This window comes from Saccoglossus kowalevskii, chromosome 21 (assembly GCF_978046115.1).
Source record: "Saccoglossus kowalevskii chromosome 21, keSacKowa6.1, whole genome shotgun sequence".
Lineage (NCBI taxonomy): Eukaryota > Metazoa > Hemichordata > Enteropneusta > Harrimaniidae > Saccoglossus > Saccoglossus kowalevskii.
This window is the reverse complement of record NC_140661.1, coordinates 25,583,345-25,602,610: the sequence shown is the minus strand read 5'-3', so window position 1 is coordinate 25,602,610 and position 19,266 is coordinate 25,583,345. Positions and strand designations below refer to the sequence as shown.

The 19,266-nt window shown below is 34.9% G+C and overlaps 2 protein-coding genes across 2 annotated transcripts; both read left to right on the top strand.

Annotated features, from left to right (window-relative positions):
* Positions 1–232: 232 nt before the first annotated feature.
* LOC144343730 (CD209 antigen-like protein C) lies at positions 233–3,295 on the top strand. Its single transcript, XM_078006145.2, has 5 exons — positions 233–430; positions 524–636; positions 1,429–1,568; positions 1,803–1,820; positions 2,425–3,295. The coding sequence occupies exons 1-5, from the start codon at positions 233–235 to the stop codon at positions 2,667–2,669; spliced, it is 714 nt and encodes a 237-aa protein (XP_077862271.1). The 3' UTR covers positions 2,670–3,295.
* A 9,013-nt stretch (positions 3,296–12,308) lies between these two features.
* On the top strand, positions 12,309–15,262 carry LOC144343731 (low affinity immunoglobulin epsilon Fc receptor-like). The gene is made up of 6 exons (XM_078006146.1): positions 12,309–12,386; positions 12,609–12,721; positions 12,806–12,942; positions 13,270–13,326; positions 14,352–14,384; positions 14,499–15,262. Exons 1-6 carry the CDS (start codon positions 12,309–12,311, stop codon positions 14,726–14,728), a joined length of 648 nt encoding a protein of 215 aa, XP_077862272.1. The 3' UTR covers positions 14,729–15,262.
* Positions 15,263–19,266: the final 4,004 nt, after the last annotated feature.

The following is a 19,266-nucleotide window of genomic DNA, read 5'->3' as shown; positions in this document are numbered from 1 at the left end:
AGGATTTGTCTGAATTAATTAGATCAGTGATTTACATATATTTACTGTCAGTATGGTTAACAAGATGCAAAATTAGTTTTTGAATTATTAAATTTGAAAAACAAATAATAAGGTAAACAACACTCGGTATAACTGCAAGCTCACTCGCAAAACATTGACAGTAGACTCCGTGAGGGTCATCCTCTAATATGCCTTGATGCCGCAAACGTCCGTAAACAAATTGCCATGGACCATGTTATTCAACATCTTTGATATTCAACAACTTTTTCCTTTCAAAGTTTCAACCCAATGTTCAGAAGGGTGGTTGCCGTTTGCTGGCAGGTGTTTTTGGATAGAAAACAATGCTGCGCCGAGAACGTGGTATGATGGCAGAGATGCCTGTAATCGTGCGGGTGGCACATTGGCAATTATTGAGAGCCAAGAGGTTCAGGTAAGAAAGAGCGTTATCACGGTTTTTCGATAGTGTCTTGTCAACGTAAGCGTCATACACATCAACATTGCATGTTATATTATCCGTCCATAGGATTTTCTGTATCAATTCACAAAAGAAAGATGCTGGTTTGGTTTACATGATTTAGACAGTGAAGGTGAATTCTATTGGGTCGACGGGAATACTCTGACTTCAACAGGCTATACGTAAGTTTATACTTCTATGTCATCTAACAATGGATGCATGAATAGAGGAAAGAAGGGTGAATGAACATACCTGTGCATGGTATTTCTGTTCAGATACACATCTTCTAAAACGATTAAGCTGTCGATTGCTTTCGTTTTTAGTAGAACATCTAAAATAAGTGATGGGCGATTTTTTTACGAACCTTTTAACCGTCCTTTTGCCATGATTAAAATTAAATGAAATAAAAGCGCATGTATAGATAGATGAATGATTGCATGTATGACAGAGTGGACCGTGACGTATGGATGGATCGTTGGATGGTTACATGAGTGGAAATGAGTGAAATCATGTCATAATTATGAATGCATGTATTTATTGATTGTTTTATTGATTGATGGATGGATGGGTGGATGGATGTTGAGACGGATGGATCGATTGATTGATTGAAAGGATGAGGAAAATCATGCAAGAATTATGGATGGGTTGATGTATGGATTGATGAATGAATGGATGGGCGAATGAATGTATAGATGAATTGATTGATGGATGGGTGAATAGATGAACAGATATATTATTCTTAATATATTTCAGAATTGTGCTGTCAAAATCAGTTTTCAGCTCCCACCCCACCACACCCGAAAAAACAGAATGTCTTTATCCGTAACGTTATTCATGCATTTTTTTTCATTACAATAGTCAAACAACCCACATTAGAAACTATGTTTGCTTGTATGATTATATGGTATATGCGAATAGTGTATGATATCGCTACTTATGGCAACATTGTACATTAAATGCATACACTGTTATAGAAATTGGTTACCAGGCGAGCCTAACGAGCAGGAAACTAATAACAATGACTGCGTTGAGATGCAAAAAGATGGGGGATGGAATGACAAGAACTGTGAAGACCTCGACTTTACTGACGGGTTCATGTGCCAAAAAGCAATGGGTAGGTGAATACTAGATTGATAAATAAATTATGGTAGATAAATAATGCAACAGGGGAACAATGAAAAATATGAAAATGTTTCCTCTTCTGTCAATTTTACGAGTAACTGTTTAAAGTGAACGCGATTGTCTCGATGAAAATAAAATTAATTACGATTGAGGCTTGTCACTAGTATTTGAGACTAACGGCGGACATAAATAACTACTATTTAATCTTTTTTTTATTCTCATACAGAACCAATGACAGAGGACGGTAAGTAGGATGTTGCTTCTGAAATGGGCGTCGGGTTTTAATTTAACACTATTTTAAATTATATTTGACTAGATTTTTACAATACTATTCATTTATATAAAATAATTTTGACGTTAAGTAATTCTTAGACAATGATCTAATTGACAACCTCCGAGTAGCACGATACAATATTAATTTAAGTATGTTTCCAGTGGCATTGTACAACATATATATATACATAGGTGACAAGAAATATTGACATCAATTATTTCCCCAACGAAGTGCAGTTGCAAAACAGTTTATTCCAATGCTAGTTGTTTATCTTTAACACAACTTTGTATTTGTTCTGCTAATGTGGGTAGAATAATATATTTCCGGTAGCAGTATATTCAAATATGAATATCAACACTATGACAAAACCCGTCTTATAAATAATGTTTCATTCATTCATGCGATAAAGTTTGATCACTGTGTATTCTGCGTTCAAAATGAGCACCTAGGCCAGGCGATGGGGATACAGAATTTTCATAACCTTTAACAATAATGTAAGCCTTGATGAAACAAAGTTCAAACACTCTCTAATAATTACCTATGCACTTAAATCCCGTCACATTGTTCTTTTCAGGTTTGAGTACTGGTGACGTAATTGGTATTATCATCGGTACTCTCATCTGTCTACTTCTACTGGCTGTGTTGATTTACCTTGTCCTTATTTACATGCGAATCTTAGATGGGAGTTCGGCTTCCCCCACCCGAACTTGGTCATCAAGCGGAGGTGCTGCATCCAGATTCGAAAATGAGTCTTCCACGACGGAAAAAGTAACTGTCCCGGACAATGTTAATTTAGGAATTGGTAGCACAAGCACGTGATTCTAACGACATTACAGGGTCGCAGTATCTTAGTGTGTGTTATTTAAGTTTATCGGTACAAATAGTGAATACAATTGTGAAGAATTAGTCATTGTGTGTGGGTGGGTAGGGGACGTTAAAACCAGTATTAAAATATACGGATATCCCATGCCAACGTATAGACAATAATGGAATCACTGGAAATGTATTAATCTATCTCATTTTCGCTGCCCTTGAATGGTGATTTTATTTAACTTCATGGCAATAAGTGGTTCGTACATAACACATAGTTAAGGTATATCAAGTGTATTCGAACTAATTAATAGAAGCATAAATTATTGAAATATTTTATTAGAGAAAAACTGCAGAGAAAAATGCAAAAACATTTTTGAAATACTTCTTGTCGGGGGGATCTGATAATTTAACAACCTTATGTGTAAACCGTGAATATCGCCACGCAAGTCGATCGGCAAGTTTACGCCTTTTCTCTCTATGTAAACAAACTAAGATTCACTTTAAGAACATTTTCATAAACTACCTTTGATTTTGCTTACAAGCTTCATAATGATATGTAATTGTTCCCATAGTAAAAATATATTACTTATCGATGAGAAAATATGATATAAAAATGATATGATAATAACGAAAACAAAGAATCATGGTGTGAGTTCATTTTCATTCCCCTCGATGGAAGTGCCATAGCAGCCTCATTCTTGGGGAAGCTTTATAGGTCAATCTACTTGCTTCAACAAAACAACGGTAGTGATATGTTAAAGAGCGGTGTTGGTCGCGCTGCGCATGTGCGACATTTGTTCTGATAAACATTGATTTTCCAACAATTCAATGCTCTCTTCTAATGGAAATCACAAGTATATGGTTAGACCTTGGCGCGACTTGCACTAATTATCGCCGGTGACTTCTTCGATACCTCCAATCAATTTAAAAAATCATCTGCATCGTACCATAAACGAGTTGTCTTTCCTACCTGCGATGTGGTTGTATTAGCACTATGAATGGTCATAAGCAACACAAGTGTATTACTCAATATCATCAACAGTGACTGTGCCAGTAATAAAATGGTTATTTGAACTAGGCACATAATAAACATCACTAATAGCATAGGAATCTTGTTTATTTTCCGTCATCTCTATGTTTTATTATACAGGGGCTTCCAACAGCTTTGTATTTTAATCGGGATCTCAATGCTCAATTCGAAGAATTAATAATTAATCAATAATTACTGCGAACTCCAAAACATTCTGTAATAGGTGAGAGTGATGAATTCTAGTTTGTTTGTCGTCCTATTCGTCATATGCGTGTCGTCATATGTTTATTCTAGTGCAATCATAGATAAATCTGCGTATTCTATCGACAGTAAAACAATATAATCACATCACGTTTTTATCAAGATAAAATATTCAAATAATGTATACAACTTATTATTATCTCTTAAATCTTTCTGTATACAAAATATGTTTTGAAATGTATGTCTTCACGCATTTCCTTAATATTAAGGAATATTGTACTTCTGGCGTTTCTAAAAATGTTGAACCACTTAAGTAAAGTATGAAAGATATCACGAAATCCGATTGTTTTTTTACCTACACGTTAGAAACAATACTTCGATGGCAGAATAGTATAAATGTGGTGTCCCGTTTCCGAACGTTATTGACAGGGGCAATAATTACGTAATTGATTGGACCTGACATCAATTACATGCAAAGAATAATATATAATAAAAGTGGATGAAGAACACTATCATTTTATACCTTAGGAAACTGAAAAGGACATTAAACTACGTACCATACTTATCAGTGGAAACACAAACGTGTGTATGTTACAAGCACTTTTCAATATTGTTTTGCGTGAAGACAATTTTCAAAGTGTTGCGATAGTAAACACTTCATGTGTCCAGTTAGGACGTATCGTAATCATAAACACTGTACAAAATGTGTGTCTAGTGAAGACACTTTAGAAAGCATTCTTGTAAAAATATTATTATTTACAAACAAATAGTACAAAAGTAACGTACATTTTTTCAGTGATGTTTTAAACAATTATAAAAGTGTAATCTAAAATCTATATATTAGGTTCAAGAACACAGATAAACATACTTTTGGATTTTCTCATCGCTAATTTTATCTATTGTGTAAGTACACGAACGCAGATTTGTTTCCTTCGACCTTGAATAATTGCGCAAAAAAAAAGAAAATATCAGAATAAAACAAAAACATGATTTAGAATACAGTACCGTGCACCTTTTGTTACATTATTTATGTTCTGTCACCAGGTTTGATAAACAAAGTGGAATGCCCGAGCAAACGAACCATCGCAGTGACCTCTAGCGAAGAAACGCCCCGTTTTATATACCGTGCTACCTCGGAGGAAGCAGTGCACACGAAGTGTTATCCACAACTGCGTCTGAGTTAGCGTCTCTGGGAAACATGTTCGGGCTGAGGCTACTTGACTTTCGAATCACTCTGTTGTTTTCGTGCTTTGCTATAGGTGGGTAGGAGTTGATGGCAGGGTTCAAAACACGAAGACGTTTTACCACTGTGAACTCAGTATATATTAGAACTACTGATCTTTTACTAGGGGAGCTAACCATTCAAATACATTCGATGCAATGTTATATATATATATATATATATTATATATATATATATTATATTCTGCTCCTGTTATTACTACGTATGACTGGCTAACGTACATTCATACGTACATTGTCAACCACCTGTATTATATGATATGAGTTATCCTCCCTGTGCGCAATATAGATAAGGTATAATTTTAATAAACAGTGTAACAATTTGTTTTTCAATTGCATGTTTGTATACATACTGAAGTATGATTTATCGTAAATCAATAAATGTTTTTTCTATTTTGTTGATTTGAAGAAATGCGCAGTGACATTACACCAGTGTGTCAGTGTAATGCATTAATGTGATTGGGCAGTACCCTTGTTTTAAATTATGTAAGCTATGTTTAAAAAGAGCATAATGCACTCTGGGTTATTGTTTTCGAATATTCCAAAAAAATAATTGCAAATATTGATATTAATTCATTATCGTCCGTAAATCGCATAGCATAATCTGAGTATGTAAAGGTGATAGAAACTGACAGATTTTGCTTAATCTCTTTTTTTTAGTTTCAACCCAAAAATGTAGTTATGGATGGTTCGAATTTGATGACAGGTGTTTCTGGGTTGACCAGGCAGAAGCGAACAGAACATGGTACAGTTCTAGGGATGAGTGTGTAGCTATGGGTGGAATACTAGCGGTTATAGATAGCGAGGAAGTCCAGGTGAGATATCTTGTACCCCGTGCATCATGTTAATCAATCAACACTTTGGGTGGTAAACTCATGTACGCCAACGTGATAGTTATATTTCCATCTTTATATTGTTTCCGTATCTTAAACTAACACAGTAATACTTGATAAAGCTCTTTTCATATTAATCTTAAAACTGCTATGTAAAAATCTGAATAATTTTAATAAACCGAGCGACCATACATAACCGTATGGAATAAATACGTAGACATGCTTATGTTTATTAGACATTCTTAAAGCAATCGACCTTTTTTCTGCGATATTTATTTCCAATAAAACATTCTCTGCCTAATCACTGTCAATTTGTAACGGCCATTTCTTAAATGTAAACACAGAAAGCACAGCATATACGCTCTATACCGACCTTGCACATTAAATCACTTGCAAATAAAAAGAAAGATGGTCCCGGTCTAAAGAGGGCGCCATTTTTTTTAAAATCCAATTTTGTTCAGGAAACCTTGGGGGTTACGGTACAAGATAACAGCTTAGGCTGTGGTCTCGGCAAATGTCAAATACGCTGAGCACTTTCTCTGATGATTTTATGCATCATTTCCCTTCCATAAAAGTGTGCTTTGTGCGTCATAATTGTCTACGGTTCACACTATACGTACCAGATTTCAACACAATGCCGATTATTCGACCTTTAGTTTTCACATTGCATCACATCATATTTTATGTGATATTAGCATTGTGTGCTGTCAAATAATATTTCGTTAAGATTTGGTCAACTATACTTGAATATATAAAACAACACATCTTTAAAATCACAGCTATTACCGCTTTAAATTTAGTCTCAGTATTTTTTACAAAGGTTTTCCTTGAACATTTTACCACTGAAGATTGTTGGATTGGTTTACACGATTTAGACGACGAGGGACAATTCTATTGGGTCGATGGAAGGTCATTGATTTCAACCAAATACACGTATGTCACGTAAACTATGATATTTATATTTTCTTTAAAATGAACACAATATAATTTATATGATATTTTCAAGGTTTTCCCTAGGCTTGCTTCCAGTCTGTTGCGATTCCGATGGAAATTTTTTGAAAAATAAATATAAATTGCGTGAACGTGGGGTGAACGCGAAAGTCATGTGACCGCGAAATTCCAACAGACTTGTCATCAGTGTAAGCGCCCTCACATTACCGGCCAGATTCGGGCTTGTAAATTTGCATATACGTCTTATGATGGGTGGAGCAGCCGTGCCAATTTTCGCCTGTCGTCTGCCTTTACGATGTCAAGACCGCACATAATTTCTTACGTTCTCGGAGAAATGATGGTTGTTTTACTCAATTTTGCTGGCGCCAACAACATGGTAACATAGCGCGAGACAAGTAAACACAGGCACGTGCGAAGTCCGGTTTATTGTTATGAACCGTGGCTCGGCTACCGTATGACATATATGCAAATTTACAAGCCCGAATCTGGCCGGTAATGTGAGGGCGCTTACACTGATGGCAAGTCTGTTGGGATTTCGCGGTCACATGACTTTCGCGTTCACCCCCACGTTTACGCAATGTATATTTATTTTTCAAGAATTTTCCATCGGAATCGCAACAGACTGCAAGCAAGTTTAGGTTTTCCCTAATATTGTATTCTCCAAAAACATGGGGACCTGAAACAAACGATAACGATAATATTTGATATTAGTTTAAAATTCGATAAATATGTACATACAACTATTGCAAATATGCAAAAATAATTATACATCATCGTCATATTGAAATCGAATCATATCCTTCATCCTGTTGTTAACATTCACGTTACATTTTCTAATAATTTCGTGTAACAGGAACTGGAAGGAAGGTGACCCTAATATGGAGGACGATAATACTAATGACTGCGCTGAGATTCAAAAAGACGGCAAATGGAATGATAAGCGTTGTGACCAAATTGCGTGGACCGTCGGTGTCATGTGTCAGAAAAGTGAGAACAGAAAACACTTGTTGTAACTCTTGCCAATATTTTATCATTGTTATAATATTTGTTTGTGCCAGAAAACAGATTTTAACGTGAAACTAAGTGTAAATTTCGTGTTGTCGACAAGTAGAGTAGATTAATAAATATACAAGTCATATATGATATTACGTTTGTACCTAGTATTAATTAGTGTGTTGAAAGCTCGTTTTCATATTTAGTATTATTTTTTTGTAGATCAACTACCAGACAACAATCAAGATAGTAAGTGACATTTTTCATGTATTAAAATTATGATTGTTGTATTTTCACTTCTGGTCGGGGAAGTGTAGAAACACACGAGTGTGGCATTTTCAACCTATCTGTTCGACAAAGTTATTATTATAGCCCAAAACGCGTACGTTTATGTTCACGAAAATACCAATTGCGAGCTTGAGTATGATGTTTAAACTTGAATTGCAATAATCAGAACATTTTGTATATTCTTAACCTTAATTTTTATTTCAACTTTACATGGATATATTTTACTAAACGTATCTTCTATTACAGGTTTAAGTGGAGGAGACATCGTCGGCATCATTATTGGAGTTCTGATATGCTGGGCTCTGTTACTTTTACTTGTATACCTTGTCCTGACGTATCTACACATTATTGACAATAACTCAAAACCCAGTCATTGGGGATTGCATAAAACTGAAGATGATACAAGTAAACTCGATAACGATTATCCACCCGAATCAACAAGTCCGGCACCGGAAACAGGCAATGCTGCAATTTCGAGTTCGGTTGCGTAGTACACGTTTGCTAGAATTTAAAAAGTTTATGTTTTACTTTTAACATGTATGTTAAGTTTGTTAACAAAATAGATGATTATATACTATACTATGCAATATAATATTCAACCTAATACAAGATTGCCCTATTTGGTTCATACATATGTGAACATTACAATAATTATTGTAGTTGGTACAAATATATGTATATTCGAATTCGAACGTTCGATGATGTACTTGAATAAAAATATGCAGTCTTTGTGCAGAATGAAACTTTGAAAATGTGGTGTTCAAAGTGGTAAAGAACCTGTAAACATCGCAAAAAGTAGTAGTTTCCCATAGGAATTTACTTCTGACTTTCAACAGGTCAGTTATTGTAAGAACTATGGCCTCTGTATATATATTTGGGTTGATCTAGGCAATACATAAAAACATTTCAAAGTTTCTTGAATTCGGTGATTCGCAAATTTGTACTGTCCATACGACGGTGGTATAACCTTCTCAATAATATGGTCGTTTGAGATTTGAATCAGGATATTTAATTTTCCGTAGAAAAAAAACATATGTGCAATTCAATCAAATCTTCAGATATGTTGCCAAAACGAGTCAAGGGCAGTTATTGAGGTCAAGGTCTTTTCTGTTTTTTTACCACGATCTCTTCGGTGTAGAAAGTATAATAAATCCGTTCACTGTTTCAAATTGAATCACCGTACTATGTTTGGTATTATCGAACACTCACGCATCACGGCAGTAAAATAAGGATTATATATATTCATTAACTTGTAGAATGTCAGTAATTTCTTAGTGCCTATGTCAACAATACCATTAACTTGGCAGTTTGCAATAGCATGCATGAAGTATTGAGTTCATTGTATCTATTTTGCCTTTTATTCTGACAGTGTGTATATATTTAAAGATTGGAAGTTCTTGTTGAGGTATTGTGTTTTGTGACCCTCTGTGGAACATCGTTTCTTGACCGTAACTGATTTGTGGAAACATAGCCAGCCCATGTGTACTTTGCCTACAGATCTAGTGTTGTATTTCTAGTACCAGATTGTACATGGACAACCTGTATGTACCTTATTAATGCTTTCGTAATCCTACATTAGCAGGTTTGTGTAATTGTTGTGCATCTTTACCGTGTATTTCAAATTGTATTGTTAAATATTATCACCCGTGCTGCGTACCCATAGCAGTGCAAGCACAATGATTACAATACAGGTTTATCGGGGTACAATCATTGTGACATTGAGCTGGGGTAGTTGTTATACTGTACATTTATTTGTGAAGTGTAGATGACGTCACCAACATAGGTGTTATTGACTGCTGCATTGTAGTTAGATATGAGCTGATTTTTGTTGTGCATTCCTTTTATACAACGTTTGTGTACTATTGTGTATGAAACTTTGCATAATGTGTTCGATATATTGCCTGATTTATTAAATCTTTATCTGATTCGCAACGGAGATTATGTTGTCAGCCTATTGTTTCCTGCGCTGTTCTGTATCTGTTTTGTGTCGCCATTACAATCCGTCAAGGCATTCCAGAACACCGACTCGTGACACCACGAATAGCCCCTGAAGATAAAAATTCATTTGGGCCTCAGAGCTAGCTGGCCCTACACCGACAGCAGAGGGAAGAAACAAGAGGTGCGACACACAGAAATCCGGGATTTGCTATTTTGTGCAAATTATATTCAGAGAACTCATATCTTGCGAAATGACTGTAGTCATCACCAAGTTTAAGATTATGAATCGTTTTCTTTCAATTCATATGTACTCTACCCTTTGCTACGCATCGATTTCAGCACTTGTTGACCTCTGACAATGAAATAATGATAATCACACCACATCGATTCTAGTGGAAAAAATCATTCAATTAGGTAAAACATTTTTAGATCAATAGATAATTGGTGTCAACAGAAGTTGAAATATCAAAATGCATCTCTTTGTTAACATGATGAGAACCGCTCCAATCTTATCGAAAGTATAAACAAAAAATTGTTGATTAGTATAAGTTTTATTTGTTGCATTTACAAGACACGGCGTATCATTGGCTCACATATTGCAAATAATTTGAAACAATCATTAATCGAACAACAATTACCAGTAACATTGTGTATTTACGAAACTCATCATAAGACCAAGCTTAGATTAGCTTAGTCTTAGATTCATACTGTGAAATGTCGAGATTAAAATGTTTATTAGTGTACCCAGGTTTGCAGTGATTTGTCAAAGTTTAAGATATGAAATACATCACAACAAGTTACTGCTATCACTACTGACAATTACTTTTATTAAATATGCACAAACGATGATAATATATGATACTAAAACAAAAACAAAAATGTGAATCTGTAATATTTAACGTTAAAGTAGAGATTTTCCATAGAACACTGTTTCATGGCTATATTACACATAGTGCAATAAGTACATGGTGTGCATACGCCATAAGAAACTCGTTGCCTTAACGTTCACTTTTGGTAACCCTGGTGTCGTAAGGCATTGTTCCAAAAGTTGACATGTCTCTTCGAGGGGAATATGTGACACGCACGCTACTCCGTATACTGACGTATGATAAAAACATTCATCGGCGAGGATTGGTGGACACCCCGCGTGAAAATTTAAATATTCATAACTTTGACATGAGTGCATAAACTAGGTTGACATTGAAATGTATAACGCCTAAGTGTTGGATTGAGATAACGTTGAAAATGACTATAATTCTGAAACTTTATTTCAGCATTATGCTCCTCTCGTCTTATTTGTTGCTAGGTATGTAAATATCTTGTTTTTAATATTAACTTTTGAATGTATGTTTGTATGTTTTATCATGAGTCTATACAAGTATTTACTGTTTGTACTTTGACTGCGGCAACTACTCATAAATTACATTTTCAATGTAAGACAGCTCTACTGACTTCGTCGGTGTTGGAGCACTGCATCCGAATATACCAGTCTATGCCGCGAGTAGCGTTGACCTTGCAATTGAAATAAATTTGTCACATCATGATCTGTTACGAGCCCACATCGCATGAACAAAACAAATAAGTTGGACAAAAATATGTTTAAAATCTTTGCGAAATAATATCAAAAGTAAACAATATACTGGATTAAACTTGATACAATTATATTTACGTCAGTGAAAAAAGCAGTCTGCTACAGGGGGACACTTAGCTTTGTAATTGTGTCTTACGTGACAGACTCCGGTGAGTTTATATTTCATATATCATGAAACAAATTTACTATAGCAGTGGCGGTGAAAAATATGTTGGGGGCGTCGCCCCTTCAAAGTTAAGCTGAAGCCCTTTGTATCATCAAAATTTTCCCCTCACAATTGCAGGAAAAAGCGTTTCAGGGAGTCTATATTTCAAAATTGTTTAGGGGGAACACGCCCCGGACCCCTTACTAAGGTCGCGCTTTCGGTTGGTGAGCAGATCTTTTCGCCGCCTCAGTATAGTTTGAACAGCTACGTGCCTGACAGTAAAACATACAGACCTCAAACCTGCACATTAAATACTGTTTACTACGTCGAATGAATAAGTGAAATGTTATGTTCTGTTTTAGCGTATAGCTGTGACGACAATTGGCATAAATATAATGACAAGTGTTATTATATTGGTTCAGTAGAAGCAAATATGACATGGTATCTAGCTAAAGATGAGTGTGATGACAGAAATAGCATACTGGCAATTATTGAAAACGAGGAAGTTCAAGTAAGAATGACAAATATTAGAAAGCGGTGCAGGAGTTGGTCTGGTAGAATTGTTTATCTGTGACACATGCTTAAAGATTACTTTTGTGTCTGCAAGTCTAAGCCAGCACAGTAAATTGTGTAAAAAAGTTTCGTGTATAATACAATACGTACAACGAATATGTTTTACGTCATATGACTATTTTTGTTAGTTATCATCACATGATATTTGTTTTTCTCATAGAATTTCTTAACTCCACTGGTAAATATTAGACATTGGATTGGGTTGCACGATTTAGATGAAGAGGGGCAATTTTACTGGGTGGATGGAAGGTCTTTGGACAGTACCGGGTTTAGGTAAGTTACACTAAATAAACAATTTAGATCAGCTTTTTTTAATTTATTAAAACTAAACAAAACAGATCATTAAATATTCTCTAGTAATTGGCAAGACGGTGAGCCTAATGAGCAAGGTAATGGCCAAGACTGCGTTGAAATGCGGAATGATGGTACATGGAACGATAAAAATTGTGTTGACATCAAATGGACGGATGGTTATATATGCCAATACGATCTGGGTAAGTTTAATTTGCATAGATAATTGCGTGAAGTTATTGATTTTATTACTTTAATCTTTAACTTGCAATCGCCGTGTACGTGTTGTAAGAGTGTGAAAGATGCAATGCAATTGGTGAAGCCATTTGAATGGTTGCCGTACTGTTGTTTCAAAACTTCAAAATAAAGTTATTCTAATAAAAAGTTGTATTCCAATGTATTTAAATAAAAGTAAAAAAAATACTTGAGTGGAAATTTGTAAAATAAATATTCAGCAATTGAAGCAATGCTCGTTCTGGATGCTGTTTGTACCATTAAAATCAAAATAGCTTATATATGCATTTTTTCAGAACCTGACATGTCATCTTCACTGGAACCAACAACTATCTCCAGACTCCAAACAACTGGTATGTACAGTTTAGATTCTTATAAAACGTCCCGAACCAAATTAACAACAATCGACTAAATTACGTGTGCATTGGATGCCCAGTGCGATTCTACATAATTCTGAAATACTATTTGGAAGTTTCTTCTAAATTATTCACACATGTAAATGCCTTGAGTGATAACCTCATATTCTAACCTTGCTAACATGTTATGTGTTTTTTCAAGGGCAAATCATCTTATAATTTATCATGGTGATCACAGCAATCAGTCGGAATTGCTTGTAATTTTCGAACCTGAAACGGCATTCTCCTTGGAACCATTCATTCATCCAGTTCCAATGCATAAATAAATGGACATAGGCCATACTGGCTTATGTATTGCATGTAAGCATTGTAGCCCGTAGCTAATTGTACAATTTATGAGAAAATATTAATTTAACCTATTCATTTAACTCTTAATTGAACTGACATTATGATGAGCGAACACATGTGTGTCTTGATCACGTAGTCATTACCCGTGACAATAAGGAACTTGAATATTACGAAGATCATGTATGTAATCACATTGTATGAATTATACACAAATATCAACAATTTGTATGGTTTATTGTAAGTGAGTTATTTATAGATCTGGAAAGTTAGTTATTCATATATCTGGAGTGTGTTCAATAACCATGATAGACGTTTAATTAAACATTACAAATTACACTTATGGCGAAATGCCACCACAATAACTCAGTGGTGGCGTACAAGAAAGAACACGTGGAGTGTAACATACCGGTAAGGGAGTCTATTCAATGACATCCCTATATATATATATATAAGTTCACCATAAACTATTCAGTGCCTGTATGCATTACACGGCAGCTTTCGGTGTCTAGGTATACTACATTTTATGGCCGAATGAATGGCATACGAGCAGTGATGGCTAAATCAACGCGGCGATGGTCTTTGAGAAAGAATGGTGTTTTGGGTGCGCTGTTACACAAAGCGTATTTGTACAAGAGTGTCTAATAATGTTATATTGTATGTTTATCTCTTCATAGTACAACATATAGATGATACTGGTGATATTTGTAGTAAGTGCTTTCATACATATATTTTACTAATTTTGAAAACTAGAAATCACTTTTTAAAAATTACGTATTATTTGGTTTACTTCATTTTTAGATTTTCTGATATATTTCTTTCAGCTTGTGACTGGAATGATGGTGTGACAGTTGTTATTGTTATCTGTTGTATAAATTCTCTATTGTTGTTGGCAATATTGGTCTATGTTGCTCTGCTGCATCGTGGTCGCCGGCGTGATAGACACACCTACTCAACGAATGATTACTCAAAAGACAACCTTAATCAAGTTAAGCTTGACAACGTCCATGTAAATGCAGTTTATGATAACGTCTTAGACAACAAGCTACAGTAGTTGTATTTTTATATAATCCCAATGTATTTTCTCATAGCTTGATGTCAGTAGACACGAGCAATTATTTCCAAAAAGATGTTTAAATCAGTATTGTATTTGATGACGCGCACATTGCACACCAATGAGAAAAATAACTGATTCTATGCACAATATTGATCTTTATTCATTTTTATTGAACATTCAATGAATCTTAAAATGCAGGCGGCACTAGCACGTTTGCCAATTTGTCGACATGCCTAAAAGCATAATTTACAGGAATATCATTAGCATATAAACACGCAACAAGTTATTCGAACTCGTGACTTGCCCCCGTAAACAGACACGTAACTCGTTGCTCGATTACCGTGTAATGTATGTAGCCTTTCAGAGGCAAAATGGTCAATATACCAAATGTTTGTCATACAAGCCTGTTGCTGGAGCAATTTACATATATTTGCCAATCATATGCACAGACGTAATCAGAATATACAGACTTGTGGAATCATTTCCAATGGAATTGACAGAAATGATTAAAGGTGAAAATTATAATAAAAACCGCTCAAAGAGGATTTATTCACATCTGCCAGAGAGTTGACGGGCTAAACTGTAAAAAAAAAGTATACACTAAAATTGAAATGTTTTGAATATCGCCTTACGTGTAGGTGGAAACAATTCTGGCCGATAAAAGACTGTATCGTTTGACCCAGCCATTAGTGACTCTAAATTCTAATTTTAATTAATTTCTTGTTCCTCAATAATGATACATGAACTTTATTAATCCCCAGGTCTCGTATAGAATAATAAACATAAATTGTATGAATGTCCCAAAACAGTATTTTACATAACAAAACAAAATTTAGTTCACACACTTTGTAAGCGACCATGTTGGGCTACGTGTTAAAGTGATCAGTTTTTTTTAATTTAAATTCTTACAAATCAGATTCATATTCTGTTTTGCATTTGTACCAGCATATGTATCGCCTTGGAATTGCATATTTTTTAATAGAGTGCCATGAATAACACACGCCAATAATGAAATCAAATCTTTACTATAATGTTTGTTTTCATTGCACCCAACAATGAACATACATTGAGTTTGTCAGGACAACACCGTTCACTACACGTACAACTACTAGTAGTTGGACAGAGTAGACATTTCATAAAGACGGAGAACAGTATGAAGCTGTTTAAATGTCGTTCAATGACAAATTATAAATTCAAATCTAAACAAGGGAAATCTGCTATTCCTATTGTCATTATTAATGTTACTATGACGATTAATTCTTGCTTATGCATCGTATTTGCACATAGTTCTGTGACATATTCAATAAGTTTATTGATATAGTATGCAGGGATTACTTATAAAAACTCGTGTGACATTATTCGATGTGCCAGACAAAGGTGGACGTAAAAATCAATACCTATGAGGTATTGAATACATAAATATTACTATTATTATGTGGGCTAAGGGGCGTATCTGGGACAAACCTTTTGAACTGTGTTTGGTCCTATGGCGTCTGACAAAGTAAATAATATAAGCGAGATAAAAAATATTTTTTTTGGTTATTAATGACATTCTGTAGTGTTCTGTTTTCAACGTTCTGGCATTCTATTTCAATTCGCCTTTTAAAAAACGGCACCAAGGTCGAAACGTCTAATTATGTTGCGTAATTACCAAAGACTACAAATGCCTACGAATATGTTCTATGTTGTCGTGTGTAGAGGAGAAAAAAACAGAACACGCGTAACGACCAGTACAACAGGACGTTACTTTTATCATATGTTTATTTATTTGTTTAGATTCCATTACCTCAAGCTGCAAAACAACTTGCCCTACGCGTATATGTTGATCTTCGTTGCTTTGACAACACGCATCGGTGAAATGAATACATTTGAAACGTAATGACTTCGAATAAAGTTGGCTTTCTTGTCAAGTATATCACAGACGTTCAGCAGAGTGAAGCCACAGCCGACGTATCATAGTACCACTGTAATATTTTCCTGGTTTACTATGACCAACATTAGTGATTCCAAACACAAGTAGGATCCACAATAAATTACAATTACCATATTGTTTTCATCATGGTGAATTATCAAATAAGATTAAATATAACAGCGAGAGAGTGTGTGTGTTACCCTTGCAGATCCCTTCAACAATTTAACTCAGTCTGAATTATTCCATACCTTTGTAAAATACCCTTGATTTTTCGTATCCTCACTGCGAGTAAGAATTATATCATTTGATTGCAAAGTTCGTCGTTGAGGGCGTGTCCTGGTTCTTAAGATGATAATATTTCCACAATGTCTGTTGGTAGAATCAAAGTGAAGATAGCGTTGGTTGTCATATTAAAATAATGTAATTTTATAACTGTCCAACGACGAGGAAGAACAACATTTGACTAGGAAGAATATACACACTCGTTTTGTAAATATGTATTGACCAAAGTCCTGTTTTCAGTTGAAAACTGGTAGCAAATTTCTAAAATGCAGAATCTGGCAAATAATATGTGGTTCTCTTGAATAATAGTTGTCATTTTACCAAGTCAAGATTAGCAACGGAAACTTGGGGGGGGGGTGATTACTAAGCGAACATGACCAATCTTAATCTGAGTTATGTTCTTGTTTTTAGATATTGAATAATCTAGATTTAATGTTATATAGATTTTATACAAGAATAGTTTATCTAGTTGGTTGCTATGCTCAAATGGCACTAACAAAATCAACACTTATATAAATAAGTATTAGATAAATAAACGTTACTATTATCCGTTCATCGGGGTTAGAGGGAGTAACTGGGGCAATTCTGACAACGCCTGCACTAGACATCGTCCGCCCCCCGAATCCATCAACTGCCGATTTGACTTTATTAGAGATTCTGTGAAGATGCAGTCCTTCAGAGCATGTTACAGCAATGAATCACATATATTATAAATAATAGTAATTAGCATAAATATGAGAGGTCTTCTTCGTTTTTCGTGTACGTTAGTGCCAGTTACTCAGCTCACGATCAAGGAGGTGGAACATGTCGTAGATGTGATTGTATCGAATGCATTCCATTTCTCAGCTACATAATCCTGGAATACCCACCATGACGAGATATACTGCCGTTCTAACTGTGTTATTTACTTTGATTTCCATAGGTAATTATGATTTTTTTTAATATTAAGTTTTGTCCATAAAAATAACTCTGGGACAAATGCCATTCTCGAGATTTGTCGTATCTTATGTGCATTTTTTTTCCTAATAAAACACGAATTTTATGAACAAAGAACAATATGTATCCCAACTACTTTTTTATACCACGTTTTTGTAATACTCTCAAAGGATAATACTCTATGATCTAGGATGTATTTTAGAGTATAAAAACACTTGACTCGGAAAGTAGTGTACTAGTATTTGGTGTATTGATGTTCGGAAACAATACGTTTTTTTTTGTATTCGCCAGTTTTATATGTCTGACAATAATACAAAAAATACACATAATATTTGTGTGAACACTATAGGGATTTACAACTACGAACTATTTTCCTGCTTTTCAGTCAATTAATATTATCCGCAATTAGTTAATTAAGCGATATGATATAAACACTAAATACAACGCCCTCAACGTTAATCCAGTGAAAAAGATATTGGAGGGCACGCATGACAGATAAGGTCGGCAGTTGTTTATTGACCTAATGGCACACGCTATGTTGACATATTGATTTGAACAAAGTTGATATATAAACATTTATCAATTGTAGAAAGAATACAAACTACACTTGGCATAGTTGATATAAAAATAGCTTTGAAAATACGCACTGTGTAACTAGAAGTTCGGCAAATAATGTGGTATTCTGTAACAATTACGTCACGTACCAAACACTAACAAAAGTTTAAATTAGTGGTTTATTTCTAGTTTTTATTAAAGTTCACTAGTCAACAGTATTAGCGCAGTACGTATATCCAACAAATGAGGCTGAATTAACCAAATGTTTTTGCAACATTGGGTAAGATCGATCAGTAGGACAGTCAGTGTAGACGGGTTGGTCAAAACCGCTTAGTTTTTCGTCAAACCTAACTCATCTAAAACTTAGTTATTATAACATTTATGTAAACAACCCAGTTTGAAATACAAATATGGCATCACCTGCAATGCATTATTTGAAAAAGATGAGAATAACTTGTGTCCCTGGATGCATTATTGTATGGTCCCTGGGTGCATCAATATGGTCCCTGGGTGCATCAATATGTTCCCTGGGTGCATCAATATGGTCCCTGGGTGCATCAATATGGTTCCTGAGTGCATCAATATGGTCCCTGAGTGCATCAATATGGTCTCTGGGTGCATCAATATATGGTTCTTGGTACATTTTAGGTACATCATTTTATGGTTCATGTGTACATCATTGTATAATCACTGCATGCATCATTGTATGGTCTTTGGGTACGTCATTGTATAATCACAGCGTGCATCATTGTATGGTCTTTGGATATATCATTGTATAATCACTGTGCGCATCATTGTATGGTCTCTGGGTAAATCATTGTATAATCACTGCGTGCATCATTGTATAATC

Coding starts and splice junctions, on each gene's coding strand:
- LOC144343731 (XM_078006146.1), top strand. CDS start 12,309: ATGACATGGTATCTAGCTAAAGATGAGTGTGATGACAGAAATAGCATA. Junction 13,327..14,351: donor CTCCAGACTCCAAACAACTG/GTATGTACAGTT, acceptor ATCTCTTCATAG/TACAACATATAGATGATACT. Junction 14,385..14,498: donor TGATACTGGTGATATTTGTA/GTAAGTGCTTTC, acceptor TATTTCTTTCAG/CTTGTGACTGGAATGATGGT.
- LOC144343730 (XM_078006145.2), top strand. CDS start 233: ATGTTATTCAACATCTTTGATATTCAACAACTTTTTCCTTTCAAAGTT. Junction 431..523: donor TTGAGAGCCAAGAGGTTCAG/GTAAGAAAGAGC, acceptor ATCCGTCCATAG/GATTTTCTGTATCAATTCAC. Junction 637..1,428: donor CTGACTTCAACAGGCTATAC/GTAAGTTTATAC, acceptor ACACTGTTATAG/AAATTGGTTACCAGGCGAGC.